Genomic DNA, 21196 nt, shown 5'->3' on the forward strand with positions numbered 1-21196 from the left:
TTCTTGACAAACACTTAAACTAATAGTACAGTTTTGGTTTATGCACAGATAGATATGTCATAAAAATAACTTTACATAAAAATTAATTTGGTCATGGGAAATCCATTCTGAATTAAATGAAACCAACAAGAGTAAACAAGACTGGAATGATTAAAACTTTCTTCCTCTCAGGTGTACACAGACAAAGGAATGAGGAAGTGATGAGTAGCCTAGTTGTGTAATCAGTTGATGCATTACAGTAAGGGAAATTGACTGTTCCTCACACACTCACACACAAGCCACAGAAACTGACCTGAAACCATAGACACAGAGACTGTATAGGTAAGTGCAATTTTACTGATTCATTATATATGCAACATAATTTGACATTTAGTTGGTATTTTTTAATATGTTATAAAACGTTTTGTGAGGAATATACAGTAGTAGGCTTACTTACAGATGACTCTTGCTTCTCATGGCTTGGCTTGGCTCAGCGAGAAAATGCTCAAGACTGATACATTCTTCATGAATGGCTGGTGTGCCAGTTTGTGTTGTAAAACCTTTGTAGCTATCTTCCTCCTTACATATCTATAGAACTTAATATTTTGTTAATACTTTTAACAAAAAAGATCCATGATTTTTTTTTTTTTACACTAAATAAAATATTTAGGAAATGCAAGGAGGAAGCAACACTGATATTTACCAGCAGCAACATTGTTGGAATGTAAAATAGTCTCACCAAGGCAAGACAACAACAACTGGTTTTAAATATTTTATTTTATAAAAACATGTTAAAACATGTGATCATATTACAGAAGTCCCTCTCTTTGAAACCCAGATTTGTTGGTCTCTTTAACTTTCTACAGTAGCTCAATATTTTAACTGCATAGCAAAACTCTAAGGCCCGGATCACACCTAATGCGTTTTTCAGGTTCGAAAACGTGAGGCGCACAGCACTGCTAAAAAAATACCCGATCACACCTGAAATAGCAGTTCGCTGCGGTTTTTATGTTGCTAAGCAACCACCGAGTCAGCTGTCAGTCTAATAGCGAGCGCGCAAAAAAAACAACAACTTTGGTTTGTCAAGTAAACTGTCACATTGTAAACTCGTAAAATCGTAGAGCTCCGGGTAACCCGAAACAGCCACCACAAGTTTCTCCTCCATCATAGTCTGTGGACGCAGTGTTGCCAACTATTTTCAAAGGAAAGTAGCTAACGCGTTTCCTAAAAGTCGCTAAATGCATAGGGCTAAATGTCGCTAGATGACGTCATGCGTTAATTAGCATATTCATGACGTCAACGCGTCATACTTGCGTTCTGCTTGCCTAATGTGTTTTATCTCTAAATAAATGCACACATACTGTATTTATTCGCTATATTATATTTATTATATTATATTATATTATGTAGCCAAATATAAAATAAAGCTATTTTAATTTTTTTGTCAGACAATATGAATAGCTATTAGGCCTAGTGAATGACTGACTACATTTTTTTTATAGGCCTATGTGGAAATTTATCTGAATTGAGAGAGTTCGGGAACCGGGTGAACTAAAGCTCTGTGATAGTGAGTATATAGTGAGTATTAAGTAATAAGCACAAGAAAGAAATGAACTTAAAATGGTCAAACTAAATTATGGAGAAAGCAAAAAAGTCGGGGTCTGAAAAGTCGCAAAAATAGCAACAAAGGCGCTAAGTTGGCAACACAGTAGCGGCTTCCCGCACATGCGCGGTTCACCGTGGAGGGGTGAACATCTTCTGCTCTGACTGCAGCTGGGAGCGGCTGCTGCGCGAGGACTGGGCCGCCTGTGAGTGCTTTGGGACGCGGGTGGGACCCACGGCAGCACCCGCTGCTCGCATAGAAGAGTATGAATGATATTTGCTTTCATGTCAAAGAGTCTCCAAAAGTGACCAATAACACCAGAAAAAGTCGTTAGATTTGTCGCTATTCGCTTTTTTGAAAATGTGTCGCTAGAGGGGTCTGAATACTTGCTAAATATAGCGACAAAGGCACTAAGTTGGCAACACTGTGAGGACGTTGAAGCAACTGTAAACTTCCGTCACGACCACAACGGAAGGCCCACCTCTCCATTCATTCGATTGGTCAGTGGAAAAAAACGCGATGACGTCGGGCGCATTTTCAGCTCGGAGTTGATTTTTTTTCAACTTCAAAAATGCGAGGCGCAGCAGGCGGTAAAACGCGAGGCGCAGCAGGCACATAAACAGCGCGCAGAACGCTCACTGCCATAGGAAAACAATAGAAAAAAGGCGCCCCTCACTGCAAAAAACGCGTTAGGTGTGATCCGGGCCTTGTGTATTTACACCAGGAAAGTCCGCTAGTCCACCTCTTCAGCTGGGTCTCGGTACGTTTGTTTGGTCCGAACACGAGTGTGATTGTTGTATTCACACCTGGCCAAAAGATCCACACCAAGGGGGGAAATGAATTTGAGTTCGATTCAATCGAACCAAACAAGAGAGGTGTGAATACACTCTAAAATCAACTTAAGAAACAGCCTTTGCTCATTTAAAGCACCTTAGCATCATGACAGAGAGTTTAACAAGTGCAAGGACCAGTCCACCATTTTCTTTGAAACAAACTTACCCCTCATCCCAACCTGGATGCTAGTTGATATAATTAATTTCTGTACCACAAAAAGCACAAGACACTCCCTGTTTTGAAAAGACTAACCTTAACACTATTTTAAAATATAAGTAGCTGAATATGCTCATGCTAACTCTATTCCTTTCCAGCATCCATGGAGAACAAATGGGATGCACACCCGCAACAGGAACCTTGCTCCGATAACAGTCTTGTATTTATTTGTAAGTTACCGATCAGGGAAGGATTCCATTCACTGGACAGACAGGAACCTGTTCAGATCAAACTCCCAGCACAATGCAGCGTCCATCAGCTTCGTGTGCGCCTGTGTATGCTAGCACAGGAGAATAACAGAGTTTTTGAGCCATTTGCACTTCTGGACCCAGAACGATATAGTCTGTTGTACCGCAAGAAGGAGGAGTGGTATGAAATTTATGACGACTTTCAGGTATTGCGAACTCTGGATGCACCCTGGTTTCAGGGTACTGATGGTCTTCAGACTGTCTGCATCACTGTGTTGGCTCAGAAAACCATCTCTGAGGAGAGAATTCGCTTCCAGGGCATTCTGAACGAACTAATCGGTCATGATTTGGACTCCTCAGACAATAATCGTTTAAGTGAGCTAGGCTATACCCGAAGAAAGTTTGCCACACCACGGAGGGAAGAACTGAAAAACCGGGATCCTATAGCTTATGCCACTGAACCATGGACAACTTCCACAGTGCTCCCAAATGACCAGCAAGGTTACCTTCAGCGAAAACTCTCAGTGATTATTTATTATAATAGTTTGAACATTTCCATTAAAACGGACTTGACACATACCCCCAGTGATCTTCTCAAGATCTTCTGGGAATCATTGCCAAAGGGTGACCTGTCATTCGAAGGGTGGTCTGTTGATCATGTCCTCAAGGTGTGTGGCAGAGAGGAATTCTTGAGTGGAGACTTTAAGCTCTTAGACTATTTGTGGGTCGGGCACTGCCTTAAAAACTCACTGGAGCTTCATCTCTCAGTGGTTGCCGTCTCATCCCTTCCAGATAACACAGTAAGTAAAGAGTACTGGCCTCTGGTGGACAGCGTCACTGGTCTCTCAAGCTCCCACGAGGAACTTTCCCTTAAAGGGAAGGAAGTAGAGGACATTGTGATGATTTCTCTGTGGGACTGTGAGAGAAAGTTCAGGGTTAAACTCTTAGGGTTTGACATCCCAGAACTACCAAGTAAGGCGCCACCACTTGTTCATGTGGAAGCCACCATAATATATGGTAGAAAGATTGTGTCATCGGTTTGTTCAACTCGAAAAGAGTTTACAGATGAAGTGGTGTGGAACATCTGGCTGGAATTTGACATTCTGATCAGGGATATCCCTCACGGAGCGAAATTAGGCCTCACAATTAATGCCGGTACCACAGAAGGCATGTCAACCAAGAACACAAAGTCGAACTCCTCTAAAGTTCCAGATTACCAGAAGGGAAAGGGGCAAGTACTATACTTTGTAAACCTCCAGTTGATTGACCACAGATCCCTTCTTAGCAAAGGTCCACACACTCTGCACATGTGGGCTTTTCCAGAATGGGACGAGGAGGCATTCACTTACGAAGCGGAAAAGCTTTCTACCGCCACTAACCCTGATGTAGCTAAATCAATGGCAATTACCTTCATGCTGGATCGCTACAGCTTTCCTGTTGTCCTGCCGCATGGTAGGAGCTCCTCTTTTAGTGGTACATCTCCTGTCTCGGGCTCTTCAACACCGGACCTTTCAGGAGAATCCAGACTCTCTTCCCCATCCAATGAGGCTCCTGCAACAACACCCTTCACAAAGACAGGTTGCTTCAGGAGGCTCAAAGAAGAAAGTGTCCACTATGCCTCAAATTTACCTCAGTTTCTTCGCACAGTCGACTGGATGATGCCAACTGTGGTCCAGGATGTCCACTGGCTGTTGAGTAACTGGGAGCCAGAGGACATAGAGCTGTTTGTGGCCCTTGAGCTCCTGAGTGTGGATTTTGCAGACATGAAGGTCAGAAGACTGGCAGTTGAAAGATTAGATATCCTATCTAATGATGAGGTACTTAAGTACCTGCTGCAGCTGGTTCAGGTAAATTGTTATTAAAGAATATTGACCTATACAATGATGCAAGTGTCAAAGTAATGAGCCACATAAGAGCTCTTTCTTGGGTTTTTCTCCAACTGTGAATTCCAAAAAAGCATGCTATTTTCTGTAGACCCTTAAAGTCGAGCCATATCATGATAGCTGTCTGGCAAGATTCCTTCTCAAAAGAGCACTAAGGGTGAGACATATGTTTCAAGCTATGCATAATTCATTAGACAATGTTTCACATCTTTATAATTTTCACCAATTATATATTACAATATTTCACCGGTCAAAAGATAAAGGTTAACTCCATGTACTGTTGCCATTTCCTGGAACACAGAGCAGACGGATCGGACACTTCTTTTTCTGGTATTTGCGAAGTGAGGTGGCAGGATGTTCATTTTTTCGCCAGCGTATGGCGGTTATCCTGGAGGCATACCTATTGGGCTGTGGAGAGGCAATGCTGACTGAATTCCAGCGTCAAGTACAAGTCGTCAATTGTCTGCACGATGTGGCTCTAGCAGTAAAGTTGCTTTACCCAGATAGGGCAGACCTTCCATCAACAGGTAAAGTTCAAACAACTGTGCCTTCCGTACTATTTGTGTGTTACATATTCATCTACATTATCATGTATGTGTGTCAGCTCCTCAGAAGCTGCAGGACTTATTGGAGGAGTGCAATTTACCCTCTGACTTCCAGGTGCCTTTTGATCCTCGCGTCAGAGCAGGAAGTATCATAGTGAGTTGATCATATTTATATAGATATAGTTTCCAGTATATGCTTGAATATTAAAATGTTATCAGATTGTTTATATAGCAGTCTTATAGCAAACATAAGCTTCTCTGTGTTGGGGGTTTGATTTACTCCCAACCAAACTGCAACTTGTTCCCAACATAAACTGTTTATAGGCCTTCATAAACTGATTTATTTTGATATTTTTCATTTTTGGGTGAACTATCCCTTTAACTCAAACTATGCTTCACACAGCTGAAAGACTGTAAGGTGATGGCCTCTAAGAAAAAGCCACTCTGGCTTGAGTTCTCCTGCATAAAGTCAGAAGCTCCAGACTCTCCTCCTGTCGGCATCATCTTTAAGCATGGAGATGACCTTCGACAGGACATGCTCATTATCCAGGTAAACTAGCAACTATTCAAAAATAACAGACTGATTTTCACTAGCAACTTGAAACAAATTGTTGTTTTTCAGACTCTCATGGTCATGGATTCAATTTGGCAAGAAAAGGGTTTAGACTTAAACCTGGTGCCTTATGGATGCATTTCAACAGGATATAACATAGGTATTGCTCAGTCTTACTCTTGTCCTTGTAATACCAGTTAATTCCGCAGTGAAATCACTTAAAAAATTAACAAATATTGACATCACAGCAAAGCACACATATAATAAAAAAATATATATATATTTGACAGCACTCAGGGATACTTGATTCTAAATTACGTGGTACAAAAAAAAAAGTCTAATGACCAACAAACTGATCAAGTGACTGTTGTCGCTGACATTTAGCTGTATAATTGTCTTTGACACAGGAATGATTGAGATTGTGCGAAATGCGATCACTATTGCCTCAGTTCAGAAGAGTGAGGGAGGTATGGCAGGAGCTTTCAAAAACAATGCCTTGTATGACTGGCTTCAGAGGAAGTGCCCATTCCAGGAAAAAGTAAGCAGATATAGTGTACTAATACTATCTCATGTGAGCCACCCTCTCTCAGTCAACTGCCTTCCACCAGATCTGAGATGTCTACAGTCTGATAAGCATATCTGATGATTCTCTTCCTTATGTCTTATACTTTGGTGCAACAGCACTTTCAAGCTATGGAGAAGTTTGTGAACTCGTGTGCCGGCTACTGTGTGGCCACATATGTGCTGGGTATAGGGGATCGGCACAACGACAACATTATGATCACTGATCAAGGTAAAAGAACAAGTTCATTTTGTCCTTTGCCATAAAAAAAAAGAAAGTCATTTTGCATGATGTAATTTTTTTTAAATCTGCAGAACCAGTAAACTATACAGACAAACATATTGATCAGTCATGATCTTATTACAGCTGGTTACTAAAATATAATGCATGCCATTTAACATAATGCCATCTATCCAAATTGTCTAGAGTACTATAGAAATATTTTTTAGAGAGATTTCAATAGCACAGAACATGGGCATGAATAGATGTACTAGTGTTTTACTAATGAAAATATTAAGTCTTCTGTTCTTCTCAGGCAACTTGTTTCACATTGATTTTGGCCACATCTTGGGCAACACTAAAAGCTTCATGGGGGTGAACAGAGAAAGGGTGCCCTTTGTCCTCACCCCTGACTTCCTGTACGTTATGGGCAGGGTGAAAGGCCGTCCCAGCCTTTACTTCAAGAGATTTGTGGTATGTTCTTCTGCACTGTCAAAATCTTCTCAGTGTTACAATGTTCTATCTGGATTAGTGACAGAGTAACAAGTAAAAAATAAAATTATTTGTATGTTCAATCACGCAGACACGTGATTTGAACAACAAGTCAACAAAATGCTGCAGCCTCAAGTATCTGTTCTTTCTCTAGGACACCTGTATCAATGCCTATCTATCCCTCCGGTCTCAGTCTCGCCTTCTTGTCACGCTCTTCTCTCTAATGCTTCTCACGGGAATCCCTGAGCTCAGCATGTCACAGGACATGCTCTACCTACGTACTGCACTGCAGCAGGATCAAGGGGAGGACGAGGCTCGGAATCACTTCCTGCAGCAGATTGCACTTTGCGAGCAGAAAGGTTGGACTGTGCAGGCAAACTGGTGGTTTCACTTGATGGCAGGCATTAAATAGAAAACATGAGGAAACTATGTACCTTTCTGACAAATAATGTAAGTTAGTGCATGCTGCAATTAAACTTAAAGGCACAGTTCACCCAAAAGTTAGATTTTGATTATGTAATTTACTCACCTTTATGTCATTCCAAATTTGATTTTGCTGATTTTATTTTCTACACGGAACACAAGGAGATGTTAGTCAGGAAGTTCATGCTGTTCTTTCCAGACATTAAAGTGAATGGTGTCCAGGCAGGTGTCAAATTCCTAAAATGACAAAAAGCAAGCACCATTGGTCCATTTGAATCATGCACTATTACAAGTCTTCAGGAGCCATACTTATGTAACGAAGACAGAAATTGAAGTTGTTACTACTGAAAATCTTTACCTCTGCTGTAGGTCTCAAATATCATGTATGCAACTTAAAGGGATTTTGAAATCCAAAATGAAAATTCTGTCATCAATTACTCAACCTCAAGTTGTTCCGAACCTGGAGATTCTTTCTTCTGCTGAAAACATATTATATATTATATAATATTATATATTTAGAGGAATATGGGTAATCAAACCCAGTAGAAGTAGTAGAAAAAAATACAATTGAAGTCAATGGGGCACATCAAATGTCTGGTAACCGACATCCTTCAAAATATATTCGTTTGTGTTCAACAGAAGAAAGAAATTCATACAAGTTTAGAACAACATGAGGGTGAGTAAATGATGACAAAAAAAATATTTTTGGGTGAACTATTCCTTTAACTGCACAAATTCAGATTTGGCACATTAATGTAGGCTAGTATGGAAAAAGCAGACTAAATATTCTCTTGTTTTTCCATGGAAGGAATACATTTAGGAAGGTTTGTAACAATGTGGGGGTGAATTTTCAACTTTGGGTGAACTATCCTTTTAAATGTAACATTTTATCACGAAAATTACATGGAGAAAAATGTTGTGTTTAAAATAAACAACAAATCTTTGTTTGCTACACTTTATTTTTTCCCATTCACCAATTTTCAAAGAACGTGTCACAAATCACAGATACATTTAGACCATCTTGAGTGTTAGAAAGACCATCAGTGTATCATAACAATGCTGCTGTAATAATAAGACTGACACACCAAGAAATGAGACTGTGCAGGTACAGCGTAATCACATGCTTGCTCTCATATTAGTTCCATTCTGCTATTTATAGTCGTTGCCTTTAGAGGGCACCCTGGCCCATATTCACCTCACACGCACTGGGTCATGAGACAACAGACCTAAAACACGTTGCTCGTTAACAATAGACTCTGAGATAAAACCGTTTTAGTTCATTAGCAAAATCATTTAGTTCATTAGTTCATTAAAAATGCCACATGTGAAATTCTCCCCATAAAGGCTGTTTTGTGGTATTGCCATGGCTGTTGTTGAGGGTAAGAGAAGGGAGGGGTGTTTGGTGGGTGTAGGGGTGTTTTCAAAGCCAGCAGTTTGGGGGGCATGGGCGGGGGGGGGGGGGGGGGGGGGGGCTGTCAAGTCTGTCTGAGAGACTGTTTCCAGACAGATAAGCCTCCATGCTTCTCTTAGCCTTCTCATCTCTCATCCACTGCATCCTCACATCATGCTGTTCTTCATTCAGTTGTTCCTTTGTTTTTATTCGTTGAGGTATTTTTCTTTTTTGACTCATTTTTAACCACGTTCGTCTTTAAAACAGCACCGAATTCATTGTTTCATTTATTTCACTCTTCCTCGCTTCCTCTTTCTCTTTCTCTTTCTCTCTCTCTCTCTCACACACACACCCACACACACACGCCAAGGCGGCATCACAGTGCAGCTGATGAAGGATGAGCACATGGTCACCCCACACACTGGCTGTGTACCTTTCTTGGGACTGTCCGTTCTTAAGAGATCTACAAGAGTTCTGAATCTCTTTTACAGCACTTTATCGAAAGGTAAGACTATTCACAATAGCTTGTAAGTTGACATATATATATATATATATATATATATATATATATAAATATATAATATGTATAATTATATACACACATCAAATACATGGACTTTCTGCTGCAGTTCAAACGTCTTCCCTTAGCCCAGATGAGTGTTACATTGATGAAAAAGATATGTTATAAGAAACTATATCTATTTCTATTTACGGTACATAACATTATTTAAGTATGTTATATAAAACATGGTTCTCGTTAACTTAAGCTAATATTTATAGGTTACAATAAATATTGTGTCTCAAATAATATGCTAAACACTTGATACCCTACATGACTTTCAGGTCAGTAATCCATAATCAAAACTGCTGTATTGGTTTACACTAAATCCTCTGTGTGACGCCCTAATTTTAAACCCACATTTGTGGTCATCTCCCATCGCCATGTGCTCTCCTAGAGGTCACGCCCTCAAAAAAAGGCCATGTTTGATCCAGCCTGCTTTGTATAATTGAGAAGCCCCAGTAATTACTGAGATGGGCGTGCCAGTGGGCAAGTCAGTTCATATCTGTTTGAGTCTTGGTTACTGAGTGCACGTGGAGGACCCAGACATGCAGCAATGGTTTCCAGTACAGAAAAGAGCATTGACCTAGTTCATGTTACACAGACCAGCCAGACGAGCCCACAATCTCCCCTCTTCATTAAAAAAAAGAAGGCAGGATTGTATGAGACTTAACAGTATTTTTTCTAGTTATTGTCAAATCAATGCAAAATCATGTTGTCAAAAAAGCCATGCAGTTCTGCATAGTAAGACAATAGCTTAAATATATTTTATTATGGTTATTAGTGTGACACTTTAACACTATTATAGTGGATGAGAGAAAAAAATAATTAAAATGAAATAAATTCCAAGTTTTTAAGGGCTAGGGGAAGGGTCAACAGTGTAATTACAGATGGAATTAAAGTAATTAATTATTGCTGTATTTGAATGCAGGTGTTTTAAATATAACAATGTAAAAACATGCATTGTATGAAATTATTCATTGAAATGTTAAGTCATTAAAGACACCTAATTTAAAGTGGCTCAGAAAATGCTAATCACCATGGTGTCTTCAAATGCATTATAGTTTTACAGTATATTTATCAGAATTTGCATGACCAGATACCTTGGGGGACATGTAGAAATCATTATAATATACAGTGCTGTCTGGTTTTATTTGTGCCCAATACAAATACTAAAGCAAGGTAAGAAAGAACCCCTACTGAAATCTCACATTTGGCAAGTGGAGTACTTGTTTTACAAACTAGTGCATTAATAAAAAATAAAAATGACAGCGGCAACATTTAGCATCTATAGATAGACTCAAATTATAACATATACTTGTGCCTTTACACATCCTTGTGCTGTCACGTATGATCACATCAGTCTGGAAAGTGACATTTCTGTTCACAAATAGCACTATAACTTTGGAAATGTACTGCTTTTATGATTTTATTTTTCTCAAACGTCAATATATAGATCACATAGACATGTCAATTGATTTCTGGTATAAATGTTAAAGATTAGAGTTGAAATTCCATGTACGTTTTGTGCGATTTTTAATGACTGCAAACATGTAGAGATTTGTGTACACACAACAGGTGTGTCTTTAATCAAATATGTCTTTCTGGTTAAGTACAGGTGTGGCTAGCTACATTCAACTAAAACTGACATAAACGCCTCAGGGCTGAACTTAAAAGGATCTTGAAAGCCTAAAACACATTTTTGAGATGTATAACAGCTGTGCACACACTGCAAATAAGGGAAACATTATACAAAAACAGTGATATCAAAGACTTATTTTTAATATTAAGGGCTTTAAAATAAGGTAATTATTCGCCATTATTGACCTTTAAAGTCTTTAATTAATATTAAAGACTTTAAATTTAGTAGCTGAAGCTACATCACATGTCATCTCAAATCAAATATAGCTGCCATGGCGCAGTAATAATAATAATAACAATCAATAATCATTAATAATAATCAATAACATCAAGCATCACCATTAAAAATGCACCATATTGGATTTGAGAGCTGCTCCGATAAGCAGATTTTCGGTGAATAATGACTTAAATTTCAATTGATTTCTCAAAGCTATTGTATGGCACCAGAAGACTTGGAATATAGTGCACAAGTTGTCTAAGCTCATTTTAAGGTGCTTTCCTAGTGTTTTTTTTGTCATTTATGACAAAGAGCATTGTGACAATAATTAAAAAATTCTTTGTTTAAGTTCCACTGAAAAATAACATAGGTACGGGTCTGGAACGACATGAGAGCGAGTAATTTAAAATAAAAAAAGACAGAATTTTGGGTGAATGGCCCCTTTAAATGTCTCTTTATTTAAAATTGAGTGACTGAAGGATTTCAATGTTATGTTTCAAAATGATGTGAAATCAACAAAAGTCTATGATTTTAAAAGCAATTAAAGCTAGTGTGTGTGTGGTGTGTGTGTGTGTGTGTGTGTGTGTGTGTGTGTGTGTGTGTGTGTGTGTGTGTGTGTGTGTGTGTGTGTGTGTGTGTGTGTGTGTTGGTTATTTCCCATGTCTCACACAGATCCGCTGCCATGCTGATTCTGGGAGGTCCCCTCTTTTCAGCACTGATGGTCCATGGCTAAGCTGCTATGACACACTGCAGCGTCCTTCAGAGGGGCCCTCCAATTACCACAGAGGCACACGAACCACCAAAAACAATGTGCATGCAATCTAGGGAAAGGTCCTCTGGAAGCAATCCATAAATCAGTATGAGTAAATGAGACTAAGACTCTCATTAGAAGATTGAGAAGTTGCGTTTCAACTGGGTGACATTGGCATTTGATAGGTTTTAATTCATTTGCGCTATTTATTTAAAACGTATTTATTGGTGCCACCCCAAAACAGTCCCCCGCTATGCATCTACCTTTTGTAGCGTGACTGATTTCCTCTGGTGTTCAGAGTGGACTGGAGTTTTCTAGCACCATTTGAAATCGGTCGTGCTGAAAGGTATGGCGTCCGCTTCATATGAGCACACCAAAGACCACTTTGTAGCTGCTGAAAAGACAGGAAACGGTTGAGGTGAAGTTAAAAGTTGTAAACCTATAAACTGCTGGAGGTCGGAAATGAAGCAAGGGGTTTCTAACACTTAACATTCTAATAATTGGAAACTTATTCTAGCAGAGAAATGACCATGTTAACATATAATGTGCATTATTTAGAGCTTATGTCGGTGATGTTGATTGATAAAAAAACAATTGAGAATTTATTTCAGTACATTTGTATTGAAAAGTACAAGTATTTGACACAATGTATATTCCATTCATAGACTTATTGAAATTAGAAAACTGATAACAGAAAAAAAAGCTTGTTTGTCCTTTTTTTTCTTGTGAAAATGAAAAAAATACATAAAAACAAATCATCTAAGTAAAATAAGTAAACGTAAAAAATAAATGTTTTTTTTTATGACACTGGCATAGCATCATTTACTTTCATACTAAGAAGACCATGGTGACTTGATGTCAAGAAACCCTTTAATTCTTACACACGTGTTAATTTACCAAATAAGAGTTCCTCATTATAAGACAAGAGCTCAGAATGAAAATTCTGATTATTAATTTCCATTCTGATATTAGATCATCTCAGCCTTATTTTTGGTGTGTTTAAGTTTTTTTTATTACATTTCATTCAATTATAGACAGGCAACTGAAATCTATTTGTGGCCACAACTTTCATAAAGTACATGATTTTATGATTATCAATATGCAATTTTTAATATGAGTACAGAAGTCATTAGTGTTTAAAATCTACAGATTGTCCATTCGGACAGAATTTCTATTTCATCCTTTACTCTCAGAAAAAAAATAAACTGTCACAGGTATGGTAGCCTACTAAGATACTAATATGCACTTTTTAGGCACAAAAGTGTATCTTTTGAAATGGTACCGCCCCAGTGACAGCTTTTGTACCTTTTTTTCTGAGAGTGATTAACATTACTTTGCCTTGTCAGTTTCCATCATTTTTCGCTCATCAGCTTTAAGATTAACAGGACATGTTTGGACCCGCAGGTCTGGAGTCAATCATTAAACACACATCACTTCTGGGCCAACACATACTATCTCACAATCCCTGGACAGCAGTGGCAAGTGTCAGAAGGGATGGGACTCTATTTGTCCTCATTCCTTAGAGGAATCAGGTGCTTTCTGTCACCTGGGTTACCGGATCTCCATGGATGTCACAACCAACCCGCTGCCTGAACTGAGTGGCACGGCTCTACCCAGATCTGTCTCAATCTGATCTGGAATCAGTCAGCTGGATGTCACTCCCAGAGTTTCTAAGAGTACAGGGAGAAAGTCACAGATGAAAACCGGATAAATACAGGTGAGAATATGTCTATTTTTGCTGTATTTGCATTAAAATCTATAAGAATTGCTTTGCTCCTGAATTTATAAAAGTGCAGGTAGAGTATTTGATTTATTTTGCCAAGAAGTAACATCCTCTGTCTGCTCACAGTTGTGCATGTCAAAACGAAACGAATGATGGAACAAAATAAACTGATCCAGGATGACTGCCATCTAAAATGCAAGCAAAACCTCATCAGGTATGTGTTTTTTGGAGTAACGGCTGTACTTGATATACGTACAGTGTGAATTGAAGAAGCAGTTTCAAATTATTTAACTGACTGTTTTAACTATTTGATCAGCTGCATGGCAATCTGTCTTTCAGTTTGTTTGATGAATCGACTGCAGAGTATTTCCTCAACCCTTCCTCTTGTCTAAAGGAAATACCTCCTTGGTTTTCCCAGCTAAAAGACGACATGAAAGGTATTGACATTTTTGTTTCTACAGATGAATAACTGTATAAGACGTTAATGTATAGGGTATATTTACTCATTACGTGCAATAAGATAATCATTTTGCAAACTTGATTATGATTATACTACTGTTTAAATTTATATGGTCTGTATGATTTTTTATGTTTTTGAAAGAAGTCTCTTATGTTTACTAAGGCTGCATTTATTTGATAAAAAATACAGTAATATTGTGAAATATTAATAAAATTTGTTTTCTATTTTAATATTTTAAAATGCAATTCATTCCTGTGACGGCAAAGCTGAATTTTCAGCATCATTACTCAGTCTTCAGTGTCACATGATCCTTCAGAAATAATTCTGCTCAGGAAACATTTATTATTGTTAGATGTATTGTTGAATTATTGTTGTCAGAGTTGAAAACAGTTGTGCAGCTTAATATTTTGTGGAAACTATGATACATTTAATTCAGTATTCTTTGATGAATAGAAAGCTTAGAATAACAGCATTTATTTGAAATAGAAATCTTTTTATAAAATGTCTACTTTAAAAATTTAAAATGTAATGTCAATTTTGATCAATGTAATGCATCCTTTGGAATAGTAGTATTATTTTTTAGAACAATAACAAATCTTTACAGACCTCAAACTTTTAAATGGTAGTATTTAAGATGATTAAGTGTGGTCTCTGTTATTAATAGATGACATGAGTGCAGTTGCCCTGTGGGATGCTCTGAGACAACGCACTGCACAGATACTGCAAGAATCAAACACCGAGCCCTCGATGGTGATCACTAATGAGGTCAACTCCTCTTACACACAACTAACACAGTCAACTCTGAAATCTCAAAATGTGTCTTTCCTAAGAGACATCCAGCAACGTTATACTTTGCTCTTCTTCAACAGATTGCAAGAAGGGTGACAGACTGGAAGACACTGATAAAAAAGGACCATCTGATGCATCTAGCAGGAGTGAAATACATGTTCCGCTGTGCTCAGCATAACCAAGCCTTCTCTGCCCTCCTTCTACAACACAACCCTCTTTTTGACTATGTGATAAACAATGACTGAAGTGATTTTTTCCCCCATAATGCCAAATCAACCAAATAAGCACATGAAGTGAAACAAAGGGGACTATTGAAAGCAGGGATATGACTCAGTTGAGCCATTTAGCACATACTAACTAAATTACAGCCTTTTCCCAGAACTTATTCCATCACTATTGTCCCATTAGAGACTTGCACAGGCTTGATACAGTACAGTTAAGCTTTGTACTTGCCCATCTCTACCATAAGAGGGCAGCAGATTGTAAATTTGTCTTTTAGTGTCAGTGCTGAAACTATTCTAATTCTCTAGCACAGTGGGGTTCAATCCTATGGGTTGAACTGGTTTTGCTTCAGGACACAGATTTTTCTAAGCCAACAATATAAAACAATATTTTGACCTGTATATATTGTCGTCTAGTTCATATTCTCTTTAACCTTGTGCAGTTATATTGATATCTTAATTATGCACAATTATATTTTGTTGCATTTAGCATTTTGCCCCTGTGAATCTATCACTTTGGAACGCAACCCACCAGCGGAAACCCACACTAATGCTTCAGATTCTGAAACCCTTAAATTATAAATAAAACACTGTTGAATTTACTACATACTTTGCTCTCTAGATGACCTCTGACCTCTGTTGTTCATGCATCATTCACCATCTACTCACTGCCCTTATTCTCACGGCTACTATTAGACTACATGCCTAACTAACCCCTTAATTAGAAAACAAATATTTGCTATGAGAACCAATCAGCATGGAACCTGGAACCCTCCAATTTGACTATTATGTAGTGTTGGCATATTTGTATAAAGATCTGAATACACAACTTTGCCAGACTTTTCTTATAAATGTTGCATACCTTATCTTCCCTGCGCCTCACTCATGTAGGCTATATCTCAGCAAGCCAAGTATCTTCAGGTGTTTAGCCTACAGGAAGAAAGCAATGCATGAATATATGTTAATGCTTCTATCAATTATTCTGAAGCATTAGTTTAGAATAGTTTTTCCCTCATGTTCCTATGTTAAATGTCTCTTGCATTACAATGAAAACTAAATGTGTTTAATCTCAGATGGTAAGGTTTGCAATAAACACAGAGTGAAGACAAAGCTATCATTGAAGTCAAAGCTATCATTGACTAACTATCATAACTGAGACAATTATGTGCAAAGGTCAGACTTCAAATTATCTTTATTTTTTTCTACGAAATGTTACCAGCACGTGCACACACAAAAAACAACATCAACAACAACAACAAAACCTACAGCACAAAATACTTGATTATTAAATTGACAAACGATGTAATTGCATAAATCATTCTAAAGCAACAGTCACTGTGCAACACAGGGATACCTGCTAACAAATACAGGTGCGAACTGCCTGAAGGCATCAATCTAGTGGAAATTGGATTGGGAAATTAAACAATTCCCTCCTTGGACATTATCCCCTTTGATCATTTCCGAATTATAAAGAACAAAAATAAAAAGGAGACATGAAACATGAAATGATCAGCGAATAAATAGCCTAAGTCATCTCAACAAACTTGAGGTGTAGGCTGCTGAATATCGTTTGTTGATAAAGAAAATGACAATACTCAAACGTGGAAACCGTTTAAATGTCAAATAGATGTGGAACATGAACGTGGATTAGGAATACTTCGCCTCTTTATTTCGGACCAAAACACGCCACCCTAAATTTGGGTTGGGGTGAGGGTTAGCAAATGGGTGTATACGTTAAACTGTTCATTTGAGGATTATTTAAAACAAGCCATGACGTCGCCATGTCAAACACTCTTACCTGTTTATAATCGAGAGCGAGGGAAAACCCGCGTGGGCTCCTCCTTCAGCACTGAACTGTGCATGTGAACAGGTGGACGCGCAGCACGCGAAAGGATCGCTGCTGCGAATAAGAGTCAATCCACAGGTAAGAGTTAAAGATATCCTGTCTAACTTTGTACTTTAATTGATTTACTGACACTTTTACATTTTATAATCTTATTTTAAAACGTTTAAAGGTTGCAGCCAAACGAAACTCATGTCGAAACTGGGCAGTCCCATATATATGAACTTTTCATTTCAAGTAGGCTATGCACATTTTCTTTAGTTTCTTTGGTTTACTAATAAACGTTTCATGTCCTGTCACTGAGATATCTTTATACTTACTAAAAAGCATTTAAACGTGTATAATATTTTGGGTCTCTAAGACCTCAGTAACATTCTGCAAAAGGAAATTTGATGCATGTGGTCAAGTTGAATTTTGGTTTCTAATTGGTTTCCAAACATTTCATGAAGTATCAGAGTGCATTGATTATAATATAGGGTTAAACTGTAAACAGAATCCTACCCTTGCACTCTTGGGAAGAGGGTGAAATCTTCAGCTTATCACCTATAGAGACCTTACATGTTGCCAAACATTTTCCTCCACACTTTCTTCTGAATGTAAGAAGAGCTCAAATCACTTTTTTCCTTAAAAGGATAGTTCACAAAAAAAAGAAAATAAAAAGAAAATTCTGATTTAGGTCTAATTGCCCTTGTGTCATTTCCAAACCTGTATGAGTTTCCTCTTCTGTTGAACATAAAAGGAGATATGTAAAAAAAAATGTTTGTTTGTTTATTTGTTTGTTTGTCCATATAATGGAAGTCACTAAAACATTTGGTCACCAACATTTGAAAATTTCTTATTTTGTGTTCTGAAAATGATGACAGAATTCTTTTTTGGTTGAACTGTCCCTTTAACTTCTCAAGTGTTCTATTTAATCTTTTCACAGAATGTGTTTGTCACTGCGTGACAGCTGTCATTTGCTTGTTAAGTCAGCAGTATTATTGGAGTTAATAAATGTGATGTCTTATAATTATGCAGTGAATGTGATTCTTTCATTTTCATTCTAAAAGTTTAGAAACCACTGAGACCTCAGACACATCAGTATGGTATTGACCTTGAAGTGATTTGTCTGTATCAGTAAATACTTATTATTTACGCGCTCCTACATTCCCAAAGTTCTGCATGTTTTTGTTCTTTTGCAGTGTGTCACATTTCATTTGTCAGAGCTTTCTAATGTGCATATGCTCTGATGGTGATTACAGAATTTCTTGGACAGGCATAATTTGTTAAAGTATTGCTTTATAGTCTTTATAAATTAATCTTAATTAATTAGTTCACAAAAAAAAAAAAAAAAAAAATCTGTCATTAATTGCTTACCCTCATTTCTTTCCGAACCAAAAAGACTTTCATTCTTCATCAATGTAGGAGAGACCCCTGATGTGATTGTAAAGCGAAGCACTATATAATAATAATAATAACCTTTATTTTATAAAGCGCCTTTAAAAGCAGCTTCTCAAAGCCCTGTACATACAATAAACAATTGTTTAAAGCAACAACAAAAAACACATCAACAGGTAAATGCAATGTCTTAAGTTGACCTTTAAAAATGGCATAAGTCTGAGCTTCCCTAAATTCAAGAGGCAGAAAATTCCAAAGGACAGGTGTATAGAAAGAAAAAGCCCTGTCACCCATAGACTTTAAGCGAGTTTTAGGAAAAACCAGCATGCTCACTTGTAAGGAGCGCAATCTGCGATTAGGAGTGTAGGGGTATAGTAACAGTTCTGCTAGATAATTTGGAGCCCGGCCGTGCAAAGATTTGTATGTGAGCATCATAATCTTGAAATCGACTCATAATCTTGAAATCGACTCGGAACCTGACTGGGATCCAATGCAAAGATTCCAAAACCGGAAGGATATGGTTGGATATTCTGGACCAGATCCTGGCAGCAGAATTTTGTACATGTTGTAGCGTGTAGATTTAGAAACTCCGGCTAAAAGTGACCCTTGAGGAACACCAGTGAGAACAGAGCTGATCTCAGACCTATGGTCACCCATTGAGATGAACTGGGAACGGTCAGCAAAATAAGATCTAAACCACTTCCAAACGGTCCCCGACACAGCAGACACTCTCTCAAGGTGTGTGAGCAATAGACTGTGATCAGCAGTGTCAAAAGCGGCTCTTAAATCTAGAAGAATGAGAATAGATGTTGCACCAGAGTCAGAAGCCATCAACAAAACATTAGTGGCCAGGGCCGTCTCAGTACAGTGACATTTATGGAAACCTAACTGAAGTGGTTCAAAAAGGTTATTAATCGTGAGATGGTTAAATGAGAGGCAACAATACGCTCAAGTATTTTTATTTACCATAAAGACTGCATGTTACTTAGTCTTAGGGGGTTTGTAGACTGTCGCAATGATTGTAGAAGTAGGAGCATGAAATACTCAAAACCAAGCACTCAAATGATCAAAACTGAGGAACAGGCAATAAATGCCTCATTCATTGATTCATTCATCTTTGGAACAGAAATTAAGATCTTTTTGATGGAATCTGAGAGCTCCATAGAAAGTCTTATGTCTAATGTGTTTAGAATGACATGAGTAATTAATGGAAGAATGTTCATTTTTGGGTGAACTAACTCTTTAAGGAGTGTGAGCTGACAGTCAGACACAGGGCAAATCAAGGCACAGAGTCATAAAGCATGGGAAATGATCCCTTTTTCTGAGTATAGCTTTAATCGGCTTTCTTTTGACCTTTAGCCTCATTGCCGTGGGTGACAGTAAACTGTTAAACAGTTCCACGAGTCCTAGACCTCAAAGAGGGCTTCAGGTTCTTCAGACCATGTTAACTGGTAAATGCTGGTAACCCTGGTCTAGCAATTGAAATGAATATGAATGTTAACGAATAGCTATCTCCAGTTATTAGACCTACTGTAGTTGTGACTAGCAATGCCCACCTGCACATCCTCCCTATACTAAACACAGATACTCTTGAGATTAGTTTAAACACATGTTTTGGAAATGCTAGATTACGTCTGAAGCCTCTGCAATAATCACTCGATGTAGGAAAAGCTGTCAAAATATATTCTGCGTATCTGTCTCTCATGATAGCTCCGCTGGCCGTTCATTCTCTCTGGAGCCTTATTTAAAACGTCAGTCCTGTGATTGCTTGGGAATTTCACGTTTTTGAAGCATCAATTGAGCAGTCTCATCAGTCAGTTGAGGTATTCTTAACTGTCAGACATGATGAAATGATGATGGATCTAAAATCCTGTTCATTTGAGGCATAATTGGCAACAGAATTTCTCTCTGGTGTGTTTTGGTGTTTTTATAGTGAATTGCTATGAGCCACAATGCCATTACAAGCGCATATATGAATGTGTAGCCATCGCCATCTGTTGCATAGCATGTTGTAGTGAAAAAAAGTACAGTTATTTGGTACCATGTCCTAAAAACAAACAACTCAATTCAGCAACCAATGTAATTCTTCTAAGCCCTCTAAAACCAAACATGAACAATTAACTGCAATTACAAATAATTACAAATATTTACAAATTATTATTTTTTGGTAAATAGTAATGTTTACTTAATTGAAAAATACTTGAAATTTTAATATAGAAAATCGTGTATTGGTTTCAATGGTTTAGGGAACACATTCATTATTAACTGTGACTTTTGCCTCAATAAACTCCTAATTCACTGCTTAATTAATATTTAGTATGGTAGTTGTTGTAGTGGTTAAGTTTAGGTATTGGTTAGGATTAAGGGATGTACAATATGGTCATGCAGAATAAAGGATTAATATGTGCTTTATAAGTGATAATAAACAGCCAATATGTTAATAATACGCAAGCTAATAAGCAATTACCGGTAGTTAATAGTGAGAATTGGTCCCCAAACTAAAATGTTACCATTTCAACTATACCCTATCATCGATCAGACATGTTGATGGTTCATGGAAATATCATGACTTTATATATCTTACATGTTGAAATGAAATGTGTCAGGGCCTTTGTGAATCGTCTCATCCTGCGTGGGGAGTAATGTAGCTCTCTCTGGCATTCTGACAAGAATGCTGGGAATTGTATAGTTCCGCAACATCACTTGTCACTCTACTGAACATTTTGTA

General features: G+C 37.9%; 3 protein-coding genes across 4 annotated transcripts in view; all 3 read left to right on the forward strand.

Annotated features, from left to right (window-relative positions):
• The first annotated feature begins 247 nt into the window (after nucleotides 1–247).
• On the forward strand, nucleotides 248–7918 carry LOC306985476 (phosphatidylinositol 4,5-bisphosphate 3-kinase catalytic subunit gamma isoform). The gene is made up of 11 exons (XM_079587760.1): nucleotides 248–321; nucleotides 2731–4667; nucleotides 4795–4860; nucleotides 5005–5230; nucleotides 5308–5402; nucleotides 5652–5798; nucleotides 5871–5961; nucleotides 6209–6339; nucleotides 6483–6594; nucleotides 6899–7056; nucleotides 7229–7918. Exons 2-11 carry the CDS (start codon nucleotides 2736–2738, stop codon nucleotides 7484–7486), a joined length of 3216 nt encoding a protein of 1071 aa, XP_079443886.1. The 5' UTR covers nucleotides 248–321; nucleotides 2731–2735; the 3' UTR covers nucleotides 7487–7918.
• A 5716-nt stretch (nucleotides 7919–13634) lies between these two features.
• LOC306985477 (uncharacterized protein) lies at nucleotides 13635–16360 on the forward strand. Its single transcript, XM_079587761.1, has 5 exons — nucleotides 13635–13772; nucleotides 13905–13992; nucleotides 14118–14215; nucleotides 14903–15003; nucleotides 15108–16360. Exons 2-5 carry the CDS (start codon nucleotides 13928–13930, stop codon nucleotides 15270–15272), a joined length of 429 nt encoding a protein of 142 aa, XP_079443887.1. The 5' UTR covers nucleotides 13635–13772; nucleotides 13905–13927; the 3' UTR covers nucleotides 15273–16360.
• A 706-nt stretch (nucleotides 16361–17066) lies between these two features.
• lamb2l (laminin, beta 2-like) overlaps nucleotides 17067–21196 on the forward strand; it is a 37466-nt gene continuing 33336 nt past the window's right edge. The window contains exon 1 of one of the 2 annotated variants that reach the window (XM_079587758.1): nucleotides 17067–17172. The gene's annotated coding sequence lies outside the window, so the exon portion shown is untranslated. The remainder of the gene's footprint in view (nucleotides 17173–21196) is intronic. The other variant, XM_079587757.1, reaches the window with a different exon arrangement.

Source organism: Phoxinus phoxinus (assembly GCF_949152265.1).
Source record: "Phoxinus phoxinus genome assembly, chromosome: 18".
Lineage (NCBI taxonomy): Eukaryota > Metazoa > Chordata > Actinopteri > Cypriniformes > Leuciscidae > Phoxinus > Phoxinus phoxinus.